General features: G+C 37.0%; 2 protein-coding genes across 2 annotated transcripts; both read left to right on the forward strand.

Annotated features, from left to right (window-relative positions):
* Nucleotides 1-4,923: 4,923 nt before the first annotated feature.
* Nucleotides 4,924-10,946, forward strand: LOC136279876 (microfibril-associated glycoprotein 4-like). Its single transcript, XM_066164275.1, has 6 exons — nt 4,924-4,991; nt 7,808-8,061; nt 8,187-8,304; nt 8,457-8,459; nt 8,622-9,008; nt 9,484-10,946. The coding sequence occupies exons 2-6, from the start codon at nt 7,852-7,854 to the stop codon at nt 9,747-9,749; spliced, it is 984 nt and encodes a 327-aa protein (XP_066020372.1). The 5' UTR covers nt 4,924-4,991; nt 7,808-7,851; the 3' UTR covers nt 9,750-10,946.
* Nucleotides 10,947-22,222: 11,276 nt separating this feature from the next.
* On the forward strand, nt 22,223-24,479 carry LOC131783755 (microfibril-associated glycoprotein 4-like). Its single transcript, XM_066163844.1, has 6 exons — nt 22,223-22,267; nt 22,546-22,802; nt 22,928-23,045; nt 23,198-23,200; nt 23,363-23,743; nt 24,214-24,479. Exons 2-6 carry the CDS (start codon nt 22,590-22,592, stop codon nt 24,477-24,479), a joined length of 981 nt encoding a protein of 326 aa, XP_066019941.1. The 5' UTR covers nt 22,223-22,267; nt 22,546-22,589.
* The last annotated feature ends 227 nt before the right edge of the window (nt 24,480-24,706 follow it).

A 24,706-nucleotide genomic window follows, 5' to 3' on the forward strand; every position in this document is an offset into this window, starting at 1 on the left:
TTTATGACAGATTATCAAAATATTTTCTTATTATTATACTTTATTAGAAAATGTTGAAAAAAATTAGCGAGAAAACGGTTTGCTAAAAAGAATGGATAATTTAGATAGGAAATTTTCAGCTATTAACAGTTATGTGAAGTACACAACTGAATGATTTGAAAAAAAGTCGTGACAATTTTTTATTTCATTATTATTATTTAGAATGTGTTACCAATATATGATTATGAAATCATGAAAAACTACAGCTATTAATAATATAGAGTTACCAGTAACTCGTTACACCTACCGAGTTTCTCTGACCAGTGTTTTACTTACTGATAACAGAAATAAAGGTTTATCAGTAGCACTCTACACAAAAAGTCTTTCTTTAGTATGCAATAAAAGAAAAAAAAATGTAGAGTTCAGAAAGGCCGAAAAAAACCTCTGCAAACAAGGTGCAATCTAGTGCTAGGTGTGTCATTTGCTTGGGGTTTCACCTCCCCTCTGAACGAAATATACAACAACAAGGAAATGATAAAGACCTGCATATTACTTAATATACCAACCAGAGGACTTAAGTGATCAACATGTAACCTCTCCCTACAATATCCATTTACTATCCAGCAAACAGGTAGTGAGAATATTCAATTGTATCAGGTAGAAGTTTTTATCTTGATCAAACACCAAATTCTTGCTACTAATTCACATGGAAGTGTTAGGCAGCTAGACCAGACCAATGGCGCTGATCGCAGAAATGATCAAGAACAATTTTGTATAGAATTCTGTCAATTAAGCCACACAATATTTCACATTTTGTCACATCCTTCTGCTCAGAGTTGTCACAAACGTATTTTTTCTAGTTTGAAGTTCTCAGTTGCCATCCGAAAGTCATAGAATGCTTGCGATCAGTCTAACTAAGATAAAATCGGGTGATGTTTAATGCTAACTACCCTGCTCTCGTCCAAGGAAATTTATAGAGCTACTTGCAAGATTACTTTCCAAGAATCTAAAAAAACCTTTCATATATATTTTCATTTTTGCACTTAAGTCAACCACACCGTTGATCCACAATTTGGCAGAGGATTAGAATTAGAATTTCAAATTACTATGTCCGTCTTTGTATAAAGGAGCGTAGCAGGATGTAATTGTACTGCTGTCCACCATAAGATCATTTTTTTTTTAGTTGTTCAAATCAGACTTTTTGAGATACTACCTGTACTAATACCATTAATTACTACTTCTACCACTACTATTTATAATACTTCTACAAGAGAATATCAATATTCTCTTAATTGTACTTCCACGATCAATTTGAAAAACCAATCGAAGGTAAATTTTTGCAAATCCCTCAAATACTTCGATGCAAGCCACCAGCTAAAAAAGCAAAAAAAATTCTAGGCAAGGACGATCTTAAACTAGAAATATTTATGTTTTCTATTTTCAATTCTACTGCGTTTGCTATCCCAACAGTTATCATCCATATCTAATCAGTTGTGGCTTTTTCATAGAGTTTGACTTTCCGGCACTTTTTAAAAGACCGAAACCATGAGCTGATGAATAACAACAATTTGAATGACCGATTAGAAAGAAAAACTAAAGCGCTTCTGTTCATCGCTTATTAAACGTTTTCTGTTTTGTAACCATGGTTACAGCATTTCATATAGTTTTATTAACGATGGCACGACACCACTTTTTTAGCCATTGATATTTTCCGGGGTGTTTAAAACCCTCACTGTAATCTATTGGAAAAAGAAAGACCCTTTCTAAGGTATTTTTTTGTGGTTTAAATGTTTGGAACAATGACCGTATCCTTTGACAGCCGATTTCGATATAATTGTAATCGTTTGAAGATTTTTCGACGGCTCTGACATTCTTCTTGTTTTGAGATACAACTGATTGGTAAATAAACCCATTCGGGCGGCTGGTAAATCGGCTCATGATGTCCACCGTTGAAATATTGTTCAAAAATTAGAAACATTTGGCCTAGAAGCAAAACTTCGAGGGAAAATATCAAGTTTTTAGGACAGTCTTTCAGCCAAGGACCTTATCAGCCGAAATACCAACAAGTCAGAAGGGGGTTTATTTATTTTGTAACGTACCCTCCTCTTAATTTTCATATCACGCGAAACCGCTCGTAAAAAACAAGTACTTATCTGATGCGGATGCGCAGTTGCGACCACCTTTTAATATTTTACCAGACTCTACAAATATAATGTTTTTTGTAAAGTAGCCAATATAATTACGCGAAAATTAATGGGTTGATTATGACGTTATAGGCTTGTTCCAAATTTCGCTCGAGTCTTTGTCCCTCTGTGTTTGGGTTCCTACAATTATTGATCACATTTTCATCATTTGCAGCTTTGTTTAAGAGTTAGACTTGCTGACTTTTTCAAAACTCATCTGCTGGACTTGTATTGAGATATTTGATTGACTATTATACTTGTCCAATGTTACTTCAAGAAAACCACTCACCCACAGTTAACACAAAAGCAATGATCTGATGACCACAAATAAGTAGAACAGCTGAAAAGGTAGAAAGGTCTGTGGCGTTTATGTTCACCACTCATTAAACCGTTCTGTTCTGTAACCATAGTTACAGCACTTCAAACACTTCTCCAGAGGGCAGCAAGACACGACTTTCCCTACTGACACACCCAAACACAATATCAAGTACAACAAACATTTTTTCAGTCAGAAGGTAAGAAAATATATTTGTAAGCTACTTTCCGTTGTTTGCACGAGGGTCAACGATGAAAATGATGTTATTAATAAAGCTCTGTTGAGGGGCGTTCGAAATGGTAGCCTTAGACACCCTTTATGGAGATCATTTGCATTGTCAACTCAGTTATTAGAACTAAGTTACCTTGTGGTTAATAACAACCTCTTTTAACAAGAGTACCCTAGTGCAAATAAGGTTTTCGCGCACGATGAGAATTACAGTATCGTACAACGCTTACTTGTAACAGTATATCACATTCTCTGTAACACTGTATATTTTATCATTAAGCAGGCCTATGGCTTCCTGGGTGAAAAAAAGAAACCTCAAAGGCGTCATGTACCCCTTGCATTTTATCGCCATTTTTTCCAAGTTTCTGGGCACTTTCTAGTAACATCAGTTTTTTCAGCGGAAAGATATTAAGTTGAAATGTTTAGTTTGTGGTTTTCGTTTATAATTTCGGCATGTACCAAGACCCGAAACAGCAAAACGAAACGAAACGACCTAAACGAAACAAGTGAAACGACTGAAACGAAACGACCCCAGATGATGTAGATTTCACTTCAGATAATCTCTCGCATATAATGCTTTTAAATATTATGGCCGTCTCACGAAACTTTATTTTTTCTCCACCACACGAGCAGCTGAAACTTAAATTTGACACTCATATGCAGTTTTCAGGACGAAACGCCAGCCAAATTGAATACCAAAGCGTAAGGAGAGGAAGAAACAGATAACGGTTCCATTGACAACATCTACGTACGTGAGTTTTTTAGTGAGGAAAATGCGACACGTTGTGTAGTTCTAAAAATTCCGACATATTTTCATAAATTTTAACTTGAAAAACGTAGACCTGTCATAACCTGTCATAACCTGTCATAACACATATCACCAAGGAAAATAGGACCACGTTGTGTAATTCTAAAACTTCTTACATGTCTCGCTAAAAGTGTCTTGACCAAATAATTTGCAGCTTTGTTTAAGAGTTAGACTTGCGATATATGTATTTCGGAACATACTACTGGATTTTCATAGAAATATTTCAATGACTGTCATATCCAGTGGTACTAAGATGAGACTCCGCAGTCATTTAGATTAAAACGCAAAAGCTTTGACCTGATTATTAACAACAATAAAAACAGCTGAACAGGAAGAAGGACTGTGGCGTATAAAACAGAGGTTTTGTTTTGTAACCATAGTTACAGAAGTTCAAACAGTTCTATAAATTGAAGAAAAGCACGACACCATAAAGTTTTCATTATTGATACCCTCAAGAACAAAACTAAGTACGGAAAAACACTTTTTCGCTCAGAAGGTAAGAGATCTGTGAGCTACTTATCTACATTTCTTAGACCAAGCCTTTCTTGCTCAGACCAATTGCGTTGATTGCAGAATTGATTAAGAAAAATTTTGAGTAAATTTCTGTCAATTCAGCCACACAATATCTCACATTCTGTCACACCCTTCTGGTCAAAGCTGTTACAAATTTGAAAGTTTTTAGGTTGAAGTTCTCAAATATCATCCGAAAGTCATAGAATGCTTGCGACCTGTCTAACTAAGATAAAATCGGGTGATGAGACATAAAAAACTTAGGCCTCTGTACTTTACATACATTCTATCGCATTGTTCAATATAAAGTTGCTTCAAAGTTAATCTTCATGTTAATAATGTGCAATGCTGTTCTATCGAAGTGAAGAACATTTTGAGATAAAAAAGGATAAATTGTTAACATTTTGTATTTCAGAAGTGATCTGAAATCTTTGTCGGCAGCAAGTCTACAAAAATTTGTTTCTTGCTCTTAACTTGATTGCCGCAAGTCATCAGGATAAATTGTTCACATTTTATATTTTCAGAAGTGATCTGACATCTTTGTCAGTAGCAAGTCTGCAAAAATTTGTTTCTTGCTCTTAACTTAACTGCCGCAAGCTCAAAGTTAAACGGGCTGAAAATAGACATATTGATAAACTCCTGTCACCTCCGATAAGGGTGATGTGCTCCATTTCGTTCTTCTTCGAAGCTTTATAAAATATTAGGTCTTATAAGAATAAGATGAAATTTACAAGATAGAGTAAGAATTTAAAAATACTCCAGTGCAGACAGCTGCCTAACATTTGTCAACATTCAAATTTACAGGAAAACAGGAAGGTTATATTTTGGGGCGCTCACTATTATACTGATTACCTTGAATTTAATTATTTATTTATAGCGATGCAGTTCAAGTTTTCTCTTCAACCGATCATTAGTATTCTCTATATCTTCCTTGGAATTATTCTCCCATCATGCTTCTGTTGCACCGGTGAGTATAAATACCTTTTTAAATTTTTGCGTTTCCTCTTTCTGGTGTCGCTTCCTCAAAACAATCACACGAACTACATACGCTACCTGCTGATCAAAGTAAATAACCTTAAAGCAGACAATCCGCTTTATCTAACTCAAAATGTCTTCTATTTAACAAATAGAGAAGCCTTGACTGTGCCCTGTTCTGTTGTAAAGCACGCACGCACGAAGCGGTTCGAGCATGAAAGAAGTGTATGGAGAAACACGAGACGTAGTACAATAAGCCAATCAGAATCGTTGTTATAACAGTTCAAATATCTGATTGGCTGTACAAGACTAAAGCTGTCAGAAATGTCAAGCCATCAAAGTTCACATTCTGCAATTGTTTACAAACTTAAATAGTTTGGCAGGTCGAATCTCACACTTTTGCCAGAAGTTTTTTAGTCTCTGAGTGGAGGTGAAATGTTCCGTGAAATCCGGCCGAATTGTGGCTCACAAAAATACGCACATTTTTTCACATGATAAATAGCAAACAAACTGCTCAAGGCGAATTTTATTAATGAACAAGAGACGAATTCATCGGAACTGGAAGATTGCTCGAGATGACTGAGCCGCAAAACTCGGTTGCAGTGACTGATGTGGCCTTCACCACTCAACACATCGGAAAGGACGTCAGAGCAAGCTCACTGTTAACGCGAAGGGCGGTCGATGTAATTTCTGAGGCTTGCTTCACTGGCGATCTCCGAGCTAGCCACGTTAGCGCAGTCGCTCGCTCGCAGTCGCTCTGACACCGCCATGATTAGTATGAATTATAACAGTTATGCCACTTTAGCTATATTTTTAATCATTCCTGATTTGTTCTGTTTTGCTTTTGAACTCGAACTTTGTATACTATTCGAGTGTTAGCTGTGTTTGATTTTTATTACTATTCGCTTGCAATCTAACTGAGCGTGAAAACCTTCAAAACTCGGACTGTCCATTTCGTTTTCTCTTTGAGGATTTTCGTCTCTGCTCACGTTACAAAAACGTCAATTACGGCGCCTGGCATGTTTATAAACCTTTGTTTGGTTGTTCTGTTGCTACTTGGCGGCTCGCTTGTTTCGAAATATCACTTTCAATTAACAAAAAAAAAAAAGCTAGAGAAAAGTCCTGGAAAAGGTCGGACATAGTCCAATTTCGCAGATGGCGCGACAGCTTTAGCTCAGCTCTATGCTCTATACTCTCATAAAGCACGCTCTTTCAACCAATGACAGCGCGCGTTATATCCGAACTTTATTATAGTTAACAAATAGAGAAGCCTTGACTGTGCTCTTTGTTTCTTCCCACTTCTTGAGTGCTCTAGCCGCTTCCTAAGTGCTTTATAACAGAACAGAGCACAGTCAAGGCTTCGCTATTTGTTTTATAATAAAGAATCCGTTAAATTCCCCATGTATTACTTTCAATTTTCAAAACAACTTTATTTCCAAAGCGAAGAACAGTGTCGTCAGCATGCTCTATACTCTCATAGAGCACGCTACAATAAGCCAATCAGAATCCCTGTTAGAATGGTTCAAACTGATTGGCTGTACAAGACAAAAGCTGTCAAAAGTGTCAAACCATCAAAGTTCAAAAACCATCAAAGTTCACACTCTGCGATAGTTTACAAACTAAAAGAATTCGGCAGGTCGAATTTAACGCTTTTGCCTGAAGTTTTTAATTCAGAATCTTGAAGTGAAAGGTTCAGTGAACTTCAACCGAATTATGGCTCATTAAAACAAGCGGGTTTTTTCACATGACAAGGTAGAAAACAAACTGTTCAAGGCGAGTGTTTTTTAAATGAACGACAGCCGAATTCACCGGAACATGAAGATCGCTCGGGATGACAGCGCCGCAAAACTCGGCTGCAGTGACTGAAGTGACTTTCCACTCAACACATTGGAAAGGATATCAGAGCGAGCTCTTATTTTTTCACTCGAAGGGCGGCCGATGTAGTTTCTGAGGCTTGCTTTACTATGATGACCGGAGATAGGCATGATAAGTGAGCCGCGATGGACTTCAGCGTGATCATATTTGCTCAGACACCGTCATGATTAGTATGAATTTTAACAATTATGCCAGTTTGGTTATATTTTTCATCATTTCTGTTTTGTTTTTGAACTCTGAACTTTATATACTATACGAGTGTTGGCTGTCTTTGATTTTCATTACCGTACGTACGCTTGCAATCTAACTGAGCGTGAAAATCTTTAAAACTCGGAATGTCTATTTTGTTTTTCCTTTGAGGATTTTCGTATCTGCCCACGTTTTAATAACGTAAATAACGGCGCCTGTTATGTTTACAAACCTTTCTTTGGTTCTTCTGTTACTACTTGCCGGCTCGCTTGTTCCGAAATTTCGCTTTCAATTATCGGAAAAAAGCTAAAAAGAAGTCCCGGAAAAGGTCGAACATGGTACAATTTGGCAGATGGCGTGACAGCTTTAGCTCAGTTCTATGCTCTATACTCTCATATTGCACCCTCTTTCAACCAATGACAGCGCGCGTTATATCCGAACTTTATCTATATAAACAGATATAGCGGTGCGTTAATGAACGCTATGAAAATATTCTTGATATGTTTTTAGCATTTTCTTTCCGCTCAAGAATTCACAATCAAAGATTAATTTTTGGTAATGAAAGCCTCCCAGTTAAGTTGAAATTTCAAGAGATGAGAATCACCTTTAGGGAAAACTCGTTGGGGTTCTCATGGTGTGAAGTTTCGAAATAAAGTTGTTTAATGTGCCTTTTTCATCGATGAAAATAAGAAATTATCTGGAGTGAGTGGAAACTAAATGATGTATTTGTTTTGCCTACTACAGACGACGATAGGCGACACATTAAATTCAAGGACACAATACCGAACATGGCCATGAAAAATCACGCGATCAAAAGTGCAGAGGTGCCAAACGAAGGGAGCTGCAAAATAATGTGTTTGATGGAGCCTAATTGTGTGTCCATCAATGTTGGACCTGTTGTAGGAGGAAACCAAAAATGCGAGTTGAATAACGCCACGAAGGAAAATGCTCCATTTCTTCTCGTGAACAATCTGAGTTACACATATCTTGCAATCGAGGTAACATTTCACATTCTTACGAATTTTAGGTGGTAGAAGAGATTGTTTCATTTTCTTAGGCTAAAGTGATCTTATTCTTGACATAAGGAGGATCTGCACAATAGTTTACCTTGTTTTGTTAACAGAATCCATGCAGCAGCAGCCCATGCTTAAACAGTGGCACCTGTCAAGCTGGATTCACCTACAAAGGTTTTCGTTGTGTCTGTCGGGAAAGATTCACTGGAGAAACCTGCCAAGTTGAAGGTGAAATGGCTGGATTGTGTGGGCTAGTCTCTCGTTTAGTGCGCGAGGAGTTACTCACTTGAGCCCCAAACTTGACTTCAAGAACAAAATATTAACCTTTGAAGTAAAGCTAAAAAGGAAAATCCTATTATTGTAACTTTACATGAATATAGCTGGTAGATATTAAGGAAAAAGAAATGGTATTAGTTAATGTACAGAATTAAGTTTTATCAGTCAGAGCAACAGTCAGGAAAGCAACAAAAAGCACTCAACATCCAATCAATTTAAAGTGGGCGTTTTGTTTGTCTTTTTGTTTATTTCTATTTTCTGATTTTTAGTCGAAAGGAACTGCGCAGAAATCTACAAATCCGTGGGTAAACGAATTGACGGCGTGTACACCATCAAACCTGATAATTTGCCTGCCTTTGATGTATTCTGTGACCAAACAACAGCCGGTGGTGGGTGGGCAGTGTTCCAGAAAAGACTGAACGGCTCGGTTGATTTCTACCGCTACTGGAATGACTACAAACATGGTTTTGGTGACCTGAAAAGTGAATTTTGGTTGGGACTGGACAAGATTCACCGGCTGACCTCAGATAATAACGGCATGCTGCGTGTGGACTTGGAAGACTTTGAAGGGAACACTCGATATGCTGAGTATAACATGTTTGGTGTTATGAGTGAGAAAGACAAGTACAAGCTGCTCCGTGTTGGTTCTTATTCAGGTAGAACTGTCATTCCGTCGCTTCTATTCTAGTCATTTTAAGAGGGAGAAGGGGGGGGGGGGGGGAAGGGGGAGGAGGAGAGTGCTGAGTAATATAAATATGCTTAGCGTGTTTTAAATCAATAGCTTGGAGAACAAAAGAGTGCGTAAGCTCAGCTCATCGATGTGCGATCCTGGACAGGGTAAACCGGACGTTGATAAGTCCAAAGGTATTCGCCGGTGGATCATGCGCAGTTAACCTGACAGACTAGTTTAACTCTGATGAACGCCTCGGCAAACATATTTATTAGCATTATCACAGTTAGCGATTCAATCCCTAGAATCTTCGACATGAATCATAGATATTACTAAGAATACTTTTACTCCATTTTGTTATTGTTGAATTATACTTATCCGATATTTCAAGAGTTCTTTTGAATTGCGAACGGCTCATTGTTGGTCAAACGTAATACTCATAAAGCGGCTCGTTTTGTCAGGAAATTCTAGTGACTCTCTTGCTTTTCGTCGCGGTTTGCCGTTCACCACTAGAGATCAAGATAATGACAATAGGAGAGGTGACAACTGTGCCAGTAAGTTCAAAGGAGCCTGGTGGTACGACTCTTGTCACAAATCGAATCTCAATGGTTTATATCGTCGTGGCCGTCACTCCTCCTATGCTGATGGAGTGAACTGGAGTCGCTGGAAAGGATTTTATTACTCTCTAAAGAGAACCGAGATGAAAGTAAGACCAGTGGATTTCTGAACTGTCATGTTTACGACACAACAGTGATACAGTACCAACTTTAATAAAAAAACACCAGTGTCTCGATCAAGTCTATTCAGCATGTAATAATCACTCTTAAATTGAAGCTTAGTGAAATGTTGTTCAGGTTTTTCTTGCTTAATCTTTGTACGTGTTTTTGAAAATAGGAATAGTTGTTTCTGTAGAATCGGCCAGTTAACCGATAATTATAATAATAATAATAATAATAATAATCATAATAGTAATAATGACTTAATCTACATAGCGATACATGAAAAAGCTCCTTATCATAGTTGGAAATTGACAGTTAATCATAAATAGCTCTGAAAAAATGCGTCTTTAATCTTTTCTCAAAAAACTTAAACTAATGGACTCAATTGAATGTTTATGGGTGAGACATTTTATAGCCTGGGGGCAGCGGCTGAAAAGACCCTGTCTCCATAAATTTTAGGTGGGTCTGAGGTACTCACAAGAGTCATCCTCGAATCTCAATGGCTTGTATGATCATGGCCATCACGCTTCCTACGCTCCTACAATCTGGGTCATACAAGTTTTGATTGTTTAAATTTTTGACTCGTATTTTCAGTTGACGGAACACAAAGCTATCACCCAGCATTCATTTTTTCCAAGCCAAGATTAGAAGAGCAAACCCAGTCGCTAATTCAGTTCTAGTTCCCTTTGATTTCTATAACGAAACCCCAAACAAATACCCAATGTTTTGACTCTGAAGAATGCTATCAGGAAAACAAATATTTCAAGCTCTAGTGTACACTGGAATGCGGTAACGTAATGTGGATGATTCTAAAATGCTTTGGACGGTTAAGAATATATGAAAGTCATATATTTGAACTGCGGATAAAGACGTGAATGAAAGTGATCCTCGCAGTGATGTGCACTACTTAGGCAGTAGTGAAAATAAGGCCTGAAAAAAATTCAGGCCTGTACGGGATTTGAACCCATGACCTCTGCGATACCGCTGCGAGGATCACTTTCATTCACGTCTAAAATGCTTTGTTTATTGCTTTTATTTGTATTTTGTTAGCTTTTGTTAGAGTAAATACCTTGCACTGCTATTGATAAACATATTGCACTTTTAATCATAAGAACACATTGTCACGCCAAAGATATGGCTCATCAGGTGATTATGTAACAAACTGAGTTTGTAGGAATACCAAATGTAAGGATGAGTAGGTTAAATTTGTTTTGTTCTATTCCCCCGAGCCTTGGAGCCATTTTAGAATTTTGATGTATCGAAAGTGGCCCATTGGATCGCTTGTGATCATTGGTTTGCAAGCTGAAGGAGGACTCCTTACAGCTTTGTTTACTTATAAATGATTAAAATCTATGATACATAAAAGTTTTCGGTTTTTCACAATTTCAATGCGCTGGGGAAACGAAATCAAGAAACCGAAACCGTTCTTTTGCCTCACTCTGCGGCTATGGCGCCCAACTCGTGTAAAGTTTTTAACTTAGACGTTAGTTAGTCCATATCTTTACGTGCACGCCCCAACTACTGAGGAATCTGCAGGTGGGTTTCCATCATTCACTCTCTGAAATTCATGTCTCTGGTGAAAACAACTTGAAATTTGTCAGTGGCAGGCTCAAACGATTCACCTTCGTTTCACCCTTTACACCCTAACATCAGTATGATTATTCCCCATACTGCTCTCTAAACATTTCCTATGCTGATGGCAGGGAGAATTTTTTTTACGATCAAGAGCTTCTTCAGCTGGTAGTCATTTCCTTTCTTCTCATGACTTTAATGTTTAATTCAGGGATAATAATGTAAGGAGAAATGAAATGGTTGTCATTCTTAAGTGTCAGCACGGATTTAGTGAAAGCCGCTTGGCGGCGGCGTCTCTTCGCGTATAAGACCTCTTACTACTGTTTGTTTAGCCTACGAGCTGGCTCTTTTGTTTGAGTTTGTTTAAAAACTATCAGATGCCAGTCGTAAAACGTATGGGTGGACGTGATGTAGCAGTATCATCCAAAATTGGAAGTACTATAACTGGAAGTAGAGTCGTAACAGAGAGCCGGAAGACAGAACACTTTAAGGACAGGGAAGGTTGAAATGTCGTTCGAACTGGCGGACTACCCATTAAATAAAACTCGTTCTGCGAAGCACAAAAATTCTATGTATTATATGATGAGAACGACAAGAAATCTTACCCCAGGTGATAGCAATGGGAAGAATTTGCCAGTTATTTGGAAAACAAAATTACGTTATTCTCACATCGAGGACGTACGATTCAAAGATTGTCTTCACCTTTGACCATAGACTACTGTTCTTTATGTGGCCTCCTCTAGATCCGCCCCCGTGTTATTTTATGTATATTTTTGGGTCATATCGGTCGTTCGTTTTGGTCGTTAGGTTCGTTTTGTTTCGATCGTTTTGCTTTCTCATTTCGGTGGTTTCGCACGTTTCGTTTCGTTTTGCTGTATCATTTCTTCATCCTGATTGCCTGAGAGAAATGAGGTTTTCAGGTAACACAGTAAAGACGAGAGGTAATGCAGTCCACGATGGAGACAGAGCCTAGAAACTGCTTTCCACTGCGTGAATTAACAAATATCAGGGTCACCAGCCCTCACAACACAAAGGTAACTCAGCTGATTGTTGATGAACTTTGCCGCCAAGGCCACCGAGGTGGATTTGATAAAGCTGCTGTACGACGTAACTTTACTATATGAGCAATTTAAAACTAGAGGACACCACTACAAGCAAGATTTATTGTCCATAACAGATAATCAGGCCCCAATCACGCAATTTTGAAATTAAAGTCTTTTTTGTTTTGTTCAGGAACTGCCAAAAAGTATTACGAGCACTTACGGAGGACTGCCCTTGGAAAAATAACGGATGAAATAAAATTGAAAAATAAGAAAGATCTACGAAAAGAACGGGTTCCACACAACATCAGTATACCTCATAACTCCTTCAGTATACAACATGTATACTGAAACGAGTACTAGCGTATAAGAAATCCTGCTACAAGTGTATAAGATCCTGCTATTTTCTTGGCATAGCCTGACGTATACTGATCCTTAAACAGTACCTTATTCATCACGACACCTCCTTATAGATTCCGTACCCGACTTTGTGTACTGACTGTATAAGAACTACATAAGGGACCGTATTCGGATTATTTCACGCAGTGTTCCTAGAGAAAAAAAGGTTTCCGGCCTCAAAATTCAGCGTGAATGAAATGACCCTTTTCAACACTGCGAAAAGCCGCTCGAAATCTTCAGGGAAAAATTATTTTACATTCCTGTGCTTCTGTCTAACTTATTGAGTAATTTTGTGGAGAACATTTTTTGCATGATACATTCTAAAATGGAAAGCCATAACCTTATATATATCACCGTTGCTAACTCCGGAGGAAAAATGCGACACATTGCGTCGTTCAAAAATTCATATTTTCATGAAATTTTAATTTGAAAGACATTAAAACCGGTCATAACACTATAAAGTCATGCGATCAGTTCACTGGAGTCCAGCGCACTGACTTGATTAGGCCACTGTCCTTTTGATCCAGAGTCCAGGGTAAAAATAATTTATGCCACTGTGTCTCTTACCGATTGATTAAAATAAATAACAAAATCTTCTTTTTCCTCATCACCTATCTCCTTACTATATTTACCTATTAAGTTTAAAGGAGACTTACCTTAGTTTAGTAGCAGTGACCTTGAATTCAATGATTCCTGCTGCAGATGGTAAACCATTCTTTGCTGTAGCTTCCATAAGTAGCTTTTGGCTTCGATGACCTGAAAAGTGAATTTTGGTTGAGACTGGACAAGAATCCTCGAGTGATCTCAGAAAGTAAGAACATGCTGCGTGTGGATTTGGAAGACTTTGAAGAGAACACAGCTTATGCTGAGTATAACACGTTTGATGTCAAGAGTGAGAATGACAAGTGCAGGCTGATAACGGTACTTTTCCTTTTTATTATTACGGGGAAGGAGAGCGTAAATTAAAGTAAAGAAGCTTCAATTCTTTTACAGCAATAGGTTCCAAAGATGGAAAAAAAAAATGATAAGCTAAGCCTACCGAAATACAATAACCTTAGACAGCGCAGACTAGACGTTGATTAAATCTGAAAGTGTTCGCCGACGGATCTTGTCCTGTTAGCCCGACGGAACAATTCAAGTGCGATAAATATCTCGGCAAATGATTTGATAAGGGTTATGAGAATTTAAATTTATTATTATTTTTATTACCGTTAATTCCAAGTTTGTTTTTTTAGGAAACACTAGTTCCTCTCTCCCTCATGATCGGCCAGTCACCACTAGAGATCATGATAATGGTCATCACAGAAATGTTCAAAGGAGCCTGGTGGTACAGCGCGTGTCATGCGTCAAATCTCAATGGATGGTATCGTCACAGCGATCAGTCCTCCTATGCTGATGGTGTAAACTGGAAAGGCTAGAAAGATTATGGATTTCTGAACTGTCATATTTATGTCATAATTGTGATTAAGTACCTACTTAGCAAAAACTAATGACTTGATCAAGCTTGTTCCGCGCTAAAATAAACATTGATGGGTTTGCCGGCTTAGTGAACGTTCGTTGAACTTTCTAAGGCTGTGTAGATTGTTCTCTTTTTGTTTCGATGGGATTTTTATCTTGTATATTTTTTTATATTGAGGCATGGATGAATCCCCCTTGCTATACACCTAAAAAATAAAATTTTAGTCTTTGAAAGATTTGTTTTATATTTTCACCAGCTTCACGAAACACTAAACGATTTAGTTAGTACACAGCTGTTATTCTTTCAAGAAGACTTTAAGAAGAGTAAGGGGTCGTCATTATTTATCGCAGGAGGGAGGGATCAAAGGATTTTGAATTTGTCTATCCCCCCCAAAGGCTCTGTAGCTTCGAAGACTTCCCCTCATTTGCAATCAATGTTGTATAATTTCTGCGTATTACATGATTACCTACGATTACGTATCGCTCTGTTATTCATGAATACTAAACGTCACTTAATTAGACAAAAGGGCTCATATAGTGCATTATGCTACATTACTTCGTTAATATACAAAATGTAAGAATGAGTATATTCGAACAGAAAATAATCAAATAGTATTCTTATTTTGTTTCTCTCAACTCTGTGTTTAAAGATGCAACTATTTGTAGTTAATTGGACATTACATATTTCGCTTAAACAGTTGCTCACGCGTTGTGATGTTTTGATCGCCCAATTACCAAGCTAAGTTATTTGCAATTTTGTGCAAGAGTTTGACGTTCCACGTTTTTCAAAGGCCCCTTGTGCGACGTTCTCTCTTCTTAAGGGCTACATTTCAAAGATAGTTTAGCTTTTACTTATTAGCATATACTAGGTATAATATAATATTTTTGAGAATTTTATTTTACTTCCAGGAAAAATGGAAGGAATTATAGAATATGGCTACAGTGATTTTTATGTGTAAAGTGTTAAAGAGGATACTTTATCAAAGGATTTCTCCCTGCTAATTGGGTTTCATACTAATTTTTTTAGATAAAAGATGTGAAAACGCTTGAGCAAGAGGAGAGAGTGGAGTCTTTTTTCTTAGCTGAGACAACCAATTACTTATATCTTTTATTTGATGAACACAATTTCATTCACCAGAGCAATGGCTCTGTGGATCAACAAATCAAAGCAAAACAATCACCTTCATGTAATCCTGGCTCTGCAGGTTACATATTCAACACAGAAGCTCATCCAATTGATATTGGAAAAATTCATTGTAGCTCACCTTTAAGACTGACATATATACCTGAAGAATTATTTAGAACTAGAGATATGCTAATAGAAAACTCCCAAGAACTGAATTATGAAAGTAATGAGGATTTGAATGATGAAGATGTGGAGAAGACTTTCACCGCTGCTTACACTTGCAGGAGGTGCTTGCACTTGCAAGGTGCTTGCACTTGCAAGAGATTCTCAGTGTTAGGTGCATTTTTTGAAGGAAGTGAAGAGGCACCTTAGTTCATGTCTGGGTTAATCTCCTTTGCAGTGGTTTGGAATGTCATGCAACACCCAGGGAGCCTCGCGTGACATCTTAAAGAATAGCTGGGAAGAAGACCACAGCGTAAAGAAAATAATATAAATATTTATTCAGTTGAAAATTAAAGTTCTGAAATATCTATTTTTCTAACATGGTGTAGCAAGAAAAATTTTCAGCTTTAATATTTACAGATTTGGGGGTTTTTCTGGACCCAGCTGGAAAAAAGGTCCCTTATCAGTCTTTATTTTAATAGCCAATTAAAAAAGCTAAGGAAATCAGAATGGGCATGGGGTAAGTGCAAGGCTCCTGCTCCATTCTCTTGATGTGACAGTCGGGTTAGGTATTAAGGTATTGCCCTTTTATGATATAAAAATCAGTAAAATAAAGAGTATCCGGCAGGATCTTTTTCCTCAGTCTGTTTTTAAAATGCTGTTGTTCAATGAGAAAGTCATATACATCAGTTTAAAAAAAACAAAAAAAAATTGGCTGACCTGTGAAGTAAAAGTCTTGCAAAATTTTGATGCTTCAATGTTGATAACAAAATATTATTGTTTATCACAGGATGTTGTCACATCTGATGCGAATCACAATTTTTTTGACCGCGTACTGCTAGTCTTATTCAGTTGATGAAGCCCAGACAGTAAACTGGTTTCCTTATGAACCAGAATGCTGCAATACTCTTCCTCTGGCGTTCTGTTACCAGCCTGCTTCCAAATTCCTCACCTGAACAAGAATTGCTTCATGCAGCTGCTATGTCATGGTTCACGTCGGAAGTGACGTCATTTTATGATAGATTATCAAAATATTTTCTTATTATTATACTTTATTAGAAAATGTTGAAAAAAATAAGCAAGAAAACGGTTTGCTAAAAAGAAATGGATAATTTAGATAGGAAATTTTCAGCTATTAACAGTTATGTCAAGTACACAACTGAATGATTTGAAAAAAAGCCGTAACAATTTTTTATTTCATTATTATTATTTAGAATGTGTTACCAATATATGATTATAAAATCATGACAAACTACAGTTATTAATAATATAGAGTCAAACTTTATACCAGTAACTCATTATACCAACCGAGTTTCTCTGACCAGTGCTTTACCTACTGATAACGGAAATGAAAGTGTATCTATAGCACTTTAAACAATCAGTCCTTCTTCAGTGTGCAATAAAAGAAGAAAAAATATACAGTTCAAAAAGGCTGAAAAAAAAAAACCTCTGCAAAACCTCAAACAAGCAAATAGGTGTGTCAATTGGTTGGGGTTTCACCTCCCTTCTGAACATAATATGCAACAACAAGGAAATGATAAAAACCTGCATATTACTTAACATACAAAGCAGAGGACTTAATCCTTTAACTCCCAGAAGTGATTCACATGTAATTTCTCCCTACAATATCCATTTACTATCCAGCAAACAGGTAATGAGAATATTCAGTTGTATCAGGTAGAAGTTTTTATCTTGATCTAACACCAAATTCTTACAACTAATTTACAAGGAAATGTTAGGCAGCTAGACCAGACCAATGGCGCTGATTGCAGAAATAAAGCCGCACAATATTTCATATTTTGTCACATCCTTCTGCTCAGGGTTGTTACAAACTTTTTTTTCTAATTTGAAGTTCTCAATTGCCATCCGAAAGTCATAGAATGCTTGCGACCAGATAAAATCGGGTGATGTTTAATGCTAACTACCATGCTCTCGTCCAAGGAAATATATAGAGCTACTTGCAAGATTACTTACTAAGAATCTGAAAACCTTTCATAATAATTTTCATTTTTGCACTTTAGTCAACCACACCGTTGATCGAAAATTTGGTAGGGGATTAGAATTAGAATTTCAAATTTTTGTCTGTCTTTGTATGAAGGAGCGTGGGTGGATGTAATTGTACTGCTGTCCACCATAAGATCATTTTTTTTTTAGTTGTTCAAATTAGACTTTTTGAGATACTACCTGTACTAATACCATTAATTACTACTTCTACCACTACTATTTATAATACTTCTACAAGAGAATATCAATATTCTCTTAATTGTACTTCCACGATCATTTTGAAAAACCAATCGAAGGTAAATTTTTGAAAATTCCTCAAATACTTCGATGCAAGCCAACTGCTAAAAAAGCTAAAAAATTCTAGGCAAGCACGATCTTGAACTGAATATATTAAGGTTTTCTATTGTCAATTCTACTGTGTTTGTGTTTCAACAATTATCATCCAAATCTAATCAGTTGTGGCTTTTTCATAAAGTTTGACTTTCCGGCACTATTTAAAAGACCGAAACAATGAGCTGATGAATAACAACAATTTGAATGAGTGATTAGGAAGAAAAACTAAAGCGCTTCTGTTCATCGCTTATTAACGTTATCTGTTTTGTAACCATGGTTACAGCACTTAAAATAGTTTTATTAACGATGGCACGACACCACTTTTTTAGCCATTGATATTTTCAGGGGTATTTAAAACCCTCACTTTAATCTATTAGAAAAAGAAAGACCCCTTATATGGTATTTTTGTGGTTTAAATGTTTGGAACATGACCGTATCCTTTGATAGCCGATTTCTATACAACTGTAATCGTTTGAAGATTTTTGGACGGCTCTGACATTCCGCTTGTTTTGAGATACAATTGATTTGTAAATAAACGCATTCGGGCGGCTCGTAAATCGGCTCATGATGCCCACCGCTGAAATATTGTCCAAAAATTAGGAACATTTGGCCCAGAAGCAAAACTTCGAGGGAAAATGTGAAGTTTTTAGGACAGTCTTTAAGCCAAGGACCTTATCAGCCGAAATACCAACAAGTCAGAAAGGGGTTTATTTATTTTGTAACATACCCTCCTCTTAATTTTCATATCACGCGAAACCGCTCGTAAAAAACAAATACTTATCTGATGCGGATGCGCAGTTGCGATCACCTTTTAATATTTTACCAGACTTTACAAAAAGAATGTTTTTGGTAAAATCGCCGATATAATTACGTGAAAATTAATGGGTTGACTATGACGTTATAGGCTTGTTTCAAATTTCGCTCGAGACTTTGTCTCACTGTGTTTAGGTTCCTACAATTTCTGATCACATTTCATCATTTGCAGCTTTGTTTTAGAGTTAGATTTGCTGACTCAGTTTTCAAAACTCCTCTGCTGGACTTTTATTGAGGTATTTCATTGACTATTATACTTGTCCAATGCTACATAGAGAAAACCAGTCACTCACAGTTAACACAAAAGCAATGATCTGATGACTACAAATAAGTAGAACAGCTGAACAGGAAGAAGGTCTGTGGCGTTTATTTTCACCTCTCATGAAACCGTTTTGTTTTGTAACCATAGTTACAGCACTTTAAACACTTCTCTAGAGGGTAACAAGACACGACTTTCACTTCTGACACACGCAAACACAATATCAAGTGCGACAAACATTTTGTCAGTCAGAAGGTAAGAAAATATATTTGTAAGCTACTTTCCAATTTTTGCACGAGGGTCAAGGTATTCACAGGAATTATGTCGAGCGACGATGAAAATAATGTTATTAATAAAGCTCTGTTGAGGGGCGGTCGAAATGGTAGCGTTAGGAACCCTTAACGGGGACATTTGCATTATCAACTAAGCTGATAGACCTAAGTTACCTTGTCGTTAATAACAGCCTCTTTGAACAAGAGTACCCTACCACAAACAAGATTTTCGCGCACGATGAGAAGTACAGTATCGTACAACGCTTACTTGTAACAGTATATCACATCCTCTTTAACATTGCATATTTTATCATTACTTAGGCCCATGGCTTCCTGGGTGAAAAAAAAATTAAAGCCGACATGTACCCCTTGCATTTTATCGCCATTTTTCCTGAGTTTCTAGGCACTTTCGAGTAAGATCACTTTTGTCAGCGGACAGATATTGAGTCAAAATGCTTAATTTGTGGTGATATCGTTTACAATTTCGGCATGAACTTAGACCCGAAACACCAAAACGAAACGACCAAAACAAAATAAGCAAAACGACTAAAACGAAACGACCGCAGAAAATGTAGATTTCACTTCAGATATTCTCTCGCATTTAAGGCTTTTAAATTATTATGGCCGTCTCACGAAACTTTATATTTTCTCCACCACGCGAGCAACTTAAAACTAAATTAGACACTTTAGTTTTTAGGACGAAACACTTTAGTTTTTCTTGTAGTTTTTAGGACGAAACGCCGGCCAAATTGAATACCAAAGCATAAGGAGAAGAAAAAACAGATAACGGTATTCATTGACAACATCTATGTACGTGAGTTTTTTATTGATTTTTTTTTCAATATGGTTTCCTCGACGCCTCACGCCAAGCTGATGGTAATAGAGAGATAACTCCCGTGAGGCAGATTAGGAGTAGATCATAATCTAAATGAGATGAATATGACAACTGGAGCCTGACACCCCTGGGCATTCATTTATTTTTATCAATTTTTTTTGATAAAATGTCGCTTATTTCCTATCATTTTGCTGTTTTTGGTTTTAGTTTCGGATCTTAGTTTCATGATATTATTTCTAGTAATTTACAAGAGTAATTTTGAGGAGAACATTTTTTGCAAGATACTTTCTAAATCGGAAAACCATAACCTTATATATAATACTGTGGTTAACTCCGGAGGAAAATGCGTCACGTTGTGTAGTTCTAAAAATTCATATTTTCATAAATTTTAATTTAAAAAACGTGAACCTCTCATAACATATCACCAAGGAAAATAGGACCACGTTGTGTAATTCTAAAACTTCTTACATGTCCCGCTGATAGTGTTTTAAGCAAGTAATTTACAGCTTTGTTTAAGAGTTAGACTTGCGATATATGTTTTTCAAAACATTCTATTGGATTTTCATAGAAATATTAATTGACTGTCATATCCAGTGGAAGTAAGATGAGACTCCGCAGTCATTTAGATTTAAACACAAAAGCTTTGACCTGATGACTTACAACAAGTAGAACAGCTGGACAGGACGAAGGAGTGCGGCGTATAAAACAGCGGTTTTGTTTTGTAACCATAGTTACAAAGGTTCAAACAGTTCTATACATTGAAGGAAGGCACGACGCCATAAAATTTTCACTATTGATATCCCCCAAGAGCAAAACCAAGTACGGAAAACACTTTGACTCAGAAGGTAAGAAGCATATCTCTGTAAGCTAGTTATCCATATTTCTTAGACCAAGCCTTTCTTACCAAGACCAATTGCGCTGATTTCAGAAATGATCGAGGAAAATTTTGTCTTAAATTCTGTAAATTAAGCCACACGATATTTCACATTCTGTCACACCCTTCTGGTCAAAGTTGTTACAAATTTGAAAGTTTCGAGGTTGAAGTTCTCAAATACCATCCGAAAGTCATAGAATGCTTGCGACCAGTCTAAGTAAGATAAAATCGGGTGATGTTTAATGCTAACTACTATGAGCAAAACGAGCCATAAAAAACTTAGGCCTCTGTACTTTACATACATTTTATCGCATTGTTTAATTTAAAGTTGCTACAAAGTTAATCTTCATATTAAGAATGTGCAATGTTGTTCTATCGTACTGAATAATATTTTGAGATAAAAAAGGATAAATTGTTAACATTTTGCATTTCAGAAGTGATCTAACACCTTTGTCGGTAGCAAGTCTGCAAAAATTTGTATCTTGCTCTAAACTTTACAGCCGCAAGTTCAGAGTTAAACAGGCTGAAAATAAACATATCGATAAACTCCTTTCACCTCCGATAAGGATGATGTGATCTATTTCGTTCTTCTCTGAAGCTTTATGAAATATTATGACTTATCAGAATAAGATGAAATTTACAAGGTAAAGTAAGAATTTAAAAATTCTCCAATGCAGACAAACAACAACGGTCTATTATTTTCGTCTTTTTGCGCCTTTTGCAGTGGTTAATTCACCGTCGAAAATAAATATTTAATATGAAGAAATTCACACTTTTTTGCGCAAGGGATGACACAAGCCTGTTAGCATAACAACGTGTTTTAGACCAATAACATAACTCACCGAAGTATTTGCCTCCGAAATTTTGTGCTAATTAAGAGTCCCTTTCAGTAGACAAAGCTGGCAAATAATGCCGAACATCTGTCTAACTATTGTCAACATTCAAATTTAAAGGAAAATAGGATGGTTTCTATTTGGGGACGCTAACTATCATATTTTTTACCTTGAATTTACAATCATTTATTTATAGCGATGCAGTTCAAGTTTTCTCTTCAACCGATCATTAGTATTCTCTATATCTTCCTTGGAATTATTCTCCCACCATGTTTCTGTTGCACAGGTGAGTATAAATACCTTTTTTAAATTTCTTGTGTTTCATCTTTCTGGTGTCGTTTCCTCAAAACCATGACACGAACTGCACATGCTACCTGCTGATCGAAGCAAATCATCTTTAAGCAGACAATCCGCTTTATCTAACTCAAAATGTCTTCTATTATGGAATAAAAGATACAAAAAAAGTCCAGTTTCAAAAAGACCTCACCACATGCACATAAATGGCTCAAAATGATGAACTAAAACAAAGGATTCACAGATATCGAGGTAAGGTGATGAACGCTACGAGAATATTCTTGATATATTTTTAAATGTTTTCTTCCGCTCATTAATTCACAGTCAAAGATCAATTTTTGGTAATGAAAGCTTCCCAGTTACGTTGAATTTTCAAAAGATGAGAATCACCTTTAGGGAAAACTCGTCAGGGTTCTCATGCAGTAAAGTTTTGAAATAAAGTGGTTTAATGTGCCTTTTTCATCAGTGAAAATAAGAAATTTTCTCATGTGAGTGAAAACTAGACCATATATTTGTTTTGCCTACCATAGACGACGCTAGTCGACACATCAAATTCAAGGACGCAATACCGAACATGGCTATGAAAAATCACGCGATCAAAAGTGCAGAGGTGTCAAACGAAGGGAGCTGCAAAGTAATGTGTTTGATGGAGCCTAATTGCGTGTCCATCAATGTTGGACCTGTTGCTGGAGGAAACCAAAAATGCGAGTTGAATAACGCCACGGAGGAAAACCATGCTACATTCCTTCTCGTGAACAATCCGGGTTACACATATCTTGCAATCGAGGTAACATTTTACATTCTTAAGAAACTAAGATGGTAGAAGGGATTGTTTCATTTTCTTAGGCTAAAGCGATATTATTCTTGGCATAAGGAAGATCTGCACAAAAGTTTACTTTATTTTGTCAACAGAATCCATGCAGCAGCAGCCCATGCTTAAACAGTGGCACCTGTCAAGCTGGATTCACCTATAAAGGTTTTCGTTGTGTCTGTCGGGAAAGATTCAGTGGACAAACCTGCCAAGTTGAAGGTGAAATGGCTGGATTGTGTGGGCTAGTCTCTCGTTTAGTACGCGAGGAGTTACTCACTTGAGCCCCAAACTTGACTTCAAGAACAAAATATTAACCTCTGAAGTAAAGCTAAAAAAGAAAATCCTATTATTGTAACTTTACATGAATATAGCTGGTAGATATTAAGGAAAAAGAAATGGTACTAGTTAATGTACAGAATTAAGTTTTATCAGTCAGAGCAACAGTCAGGAAAGCAACAAAAATCACTCAACATCCAATCAATTTGAAGTGGGCGTTTTGTTTGTTTTTTTGATTATTTCTATTTTCTGATTTTTAGTCAAAAGGAACTGCGCAGAAATCTACAAATCGGGTAAACGAAGGGACGGCGTGTACACCATCAAACCTGATAATTTGCCTGCCTTTGATGTATTCTGTGACCAAACAACAGCCGGTGGTGGGTGGGCAGTGTTCCAGAAAAGACTGAACGGCTCGGTTGATTTCTACCGCTACTGGAATGACTACAAACATGGTTTTGGTGACCTGAAAAGTGAATTTTGGTTGGGACTGGACAAGATTCACCGGCTGACCTCAGATAATAACAGCATGCTGCGTGTGGACTTGGAAGACTTTGAAGGGAACACTCGATACGCTGAGTATAACATGTTTGGTGTTATGAGTGAGAAAGACAAGTACAAACTGCTCCTTGGTTCTTATTCAGGTAGAACTGTCATTCCGTCGCTTCTATTCTAGTCATTCTAAGAGGGAGAAGGGAAGGGGGAGGGGGAGGAGGAGAGTGCTGAGTAATGTAAATATGCTTAGCGTATTTTAAATCAATAGCTTTGGAGAACAAAAGAGTGCGTAAGCTCAGCTCATCGATGTGCGATCCTGGACAGGGCATACCGGACGTTGATAAGTCCAAAGGTATTCGCCGGTGGATCATGCGCAGTTAACCTGACGGACTAGTCCAACTCTAATGAATGCCTCGGCAAACATATTTATTAGCATTATCACAGTTAGCGATTCAATCCCTAGAATCTTCGACATGAATCATAGATATTAATAAGAATACTTTTACTTTATTTTATTATTGTTGAATTATACTTATCCGATATTTCAAGATTTCTTTTGAATTACAAACGGCTCATTGTTGGTCAAACGTAATACTCATAAAGCGGCTCGTTTTTTCAGGAAATTCTGGTGACTCTCTTGCTTATCATCGCGGTTTGCCATTCACCACCAGAGATCAAGATAATGACAATAAGGGAGGTCAAAACTGCGCCATTCAGTTCAAAGGAGCCTGGTGGTACAACACTTGTCACAAAGCGAATCTCAATGGTTTTTATTTTCCCGGCAGTCACGCCTCCGATTCTTCTGGAGTGCACTGGATTGACTGGAAAGGATATCGTTACTCTCTAAAGAGGACTGAGATGAAAATAAGACCAGTGGATTTCTGAACTGTCTATTTTATGGCACAACAATGATACAGGACCAACTGTAATAAAAAAACACCAGTGTCTGGATCAAGTCTATTCAGCATGTAATAATCACTCTTAAATTGAAGCTTAGCGAAATGTTGTTCAGGTTTTTCATGCTTAATCTTTCTATGTGTTTTTCAAAATAGGAATAGTTGATTCTGTAGAATCGACCAGTTAACCGATAATTATAATAATAATAATAATAA

Source organism: Pocillopora verrucosa, chromosome 3, assembly GCF_036669915.1.
Source record: "Pocillopora verrucosa isolate sample1 chromosome 3, ASM3666991v2, whole genome shotgun sequence".
In the NCBI taxonomy this organism is placed as follows: Eukaryota; Metazoa; Cnidaria; class Anthozoa; order Scleractinia; family Pocilloporidae; genus Pocillopora; species Pocillopora verrucosa.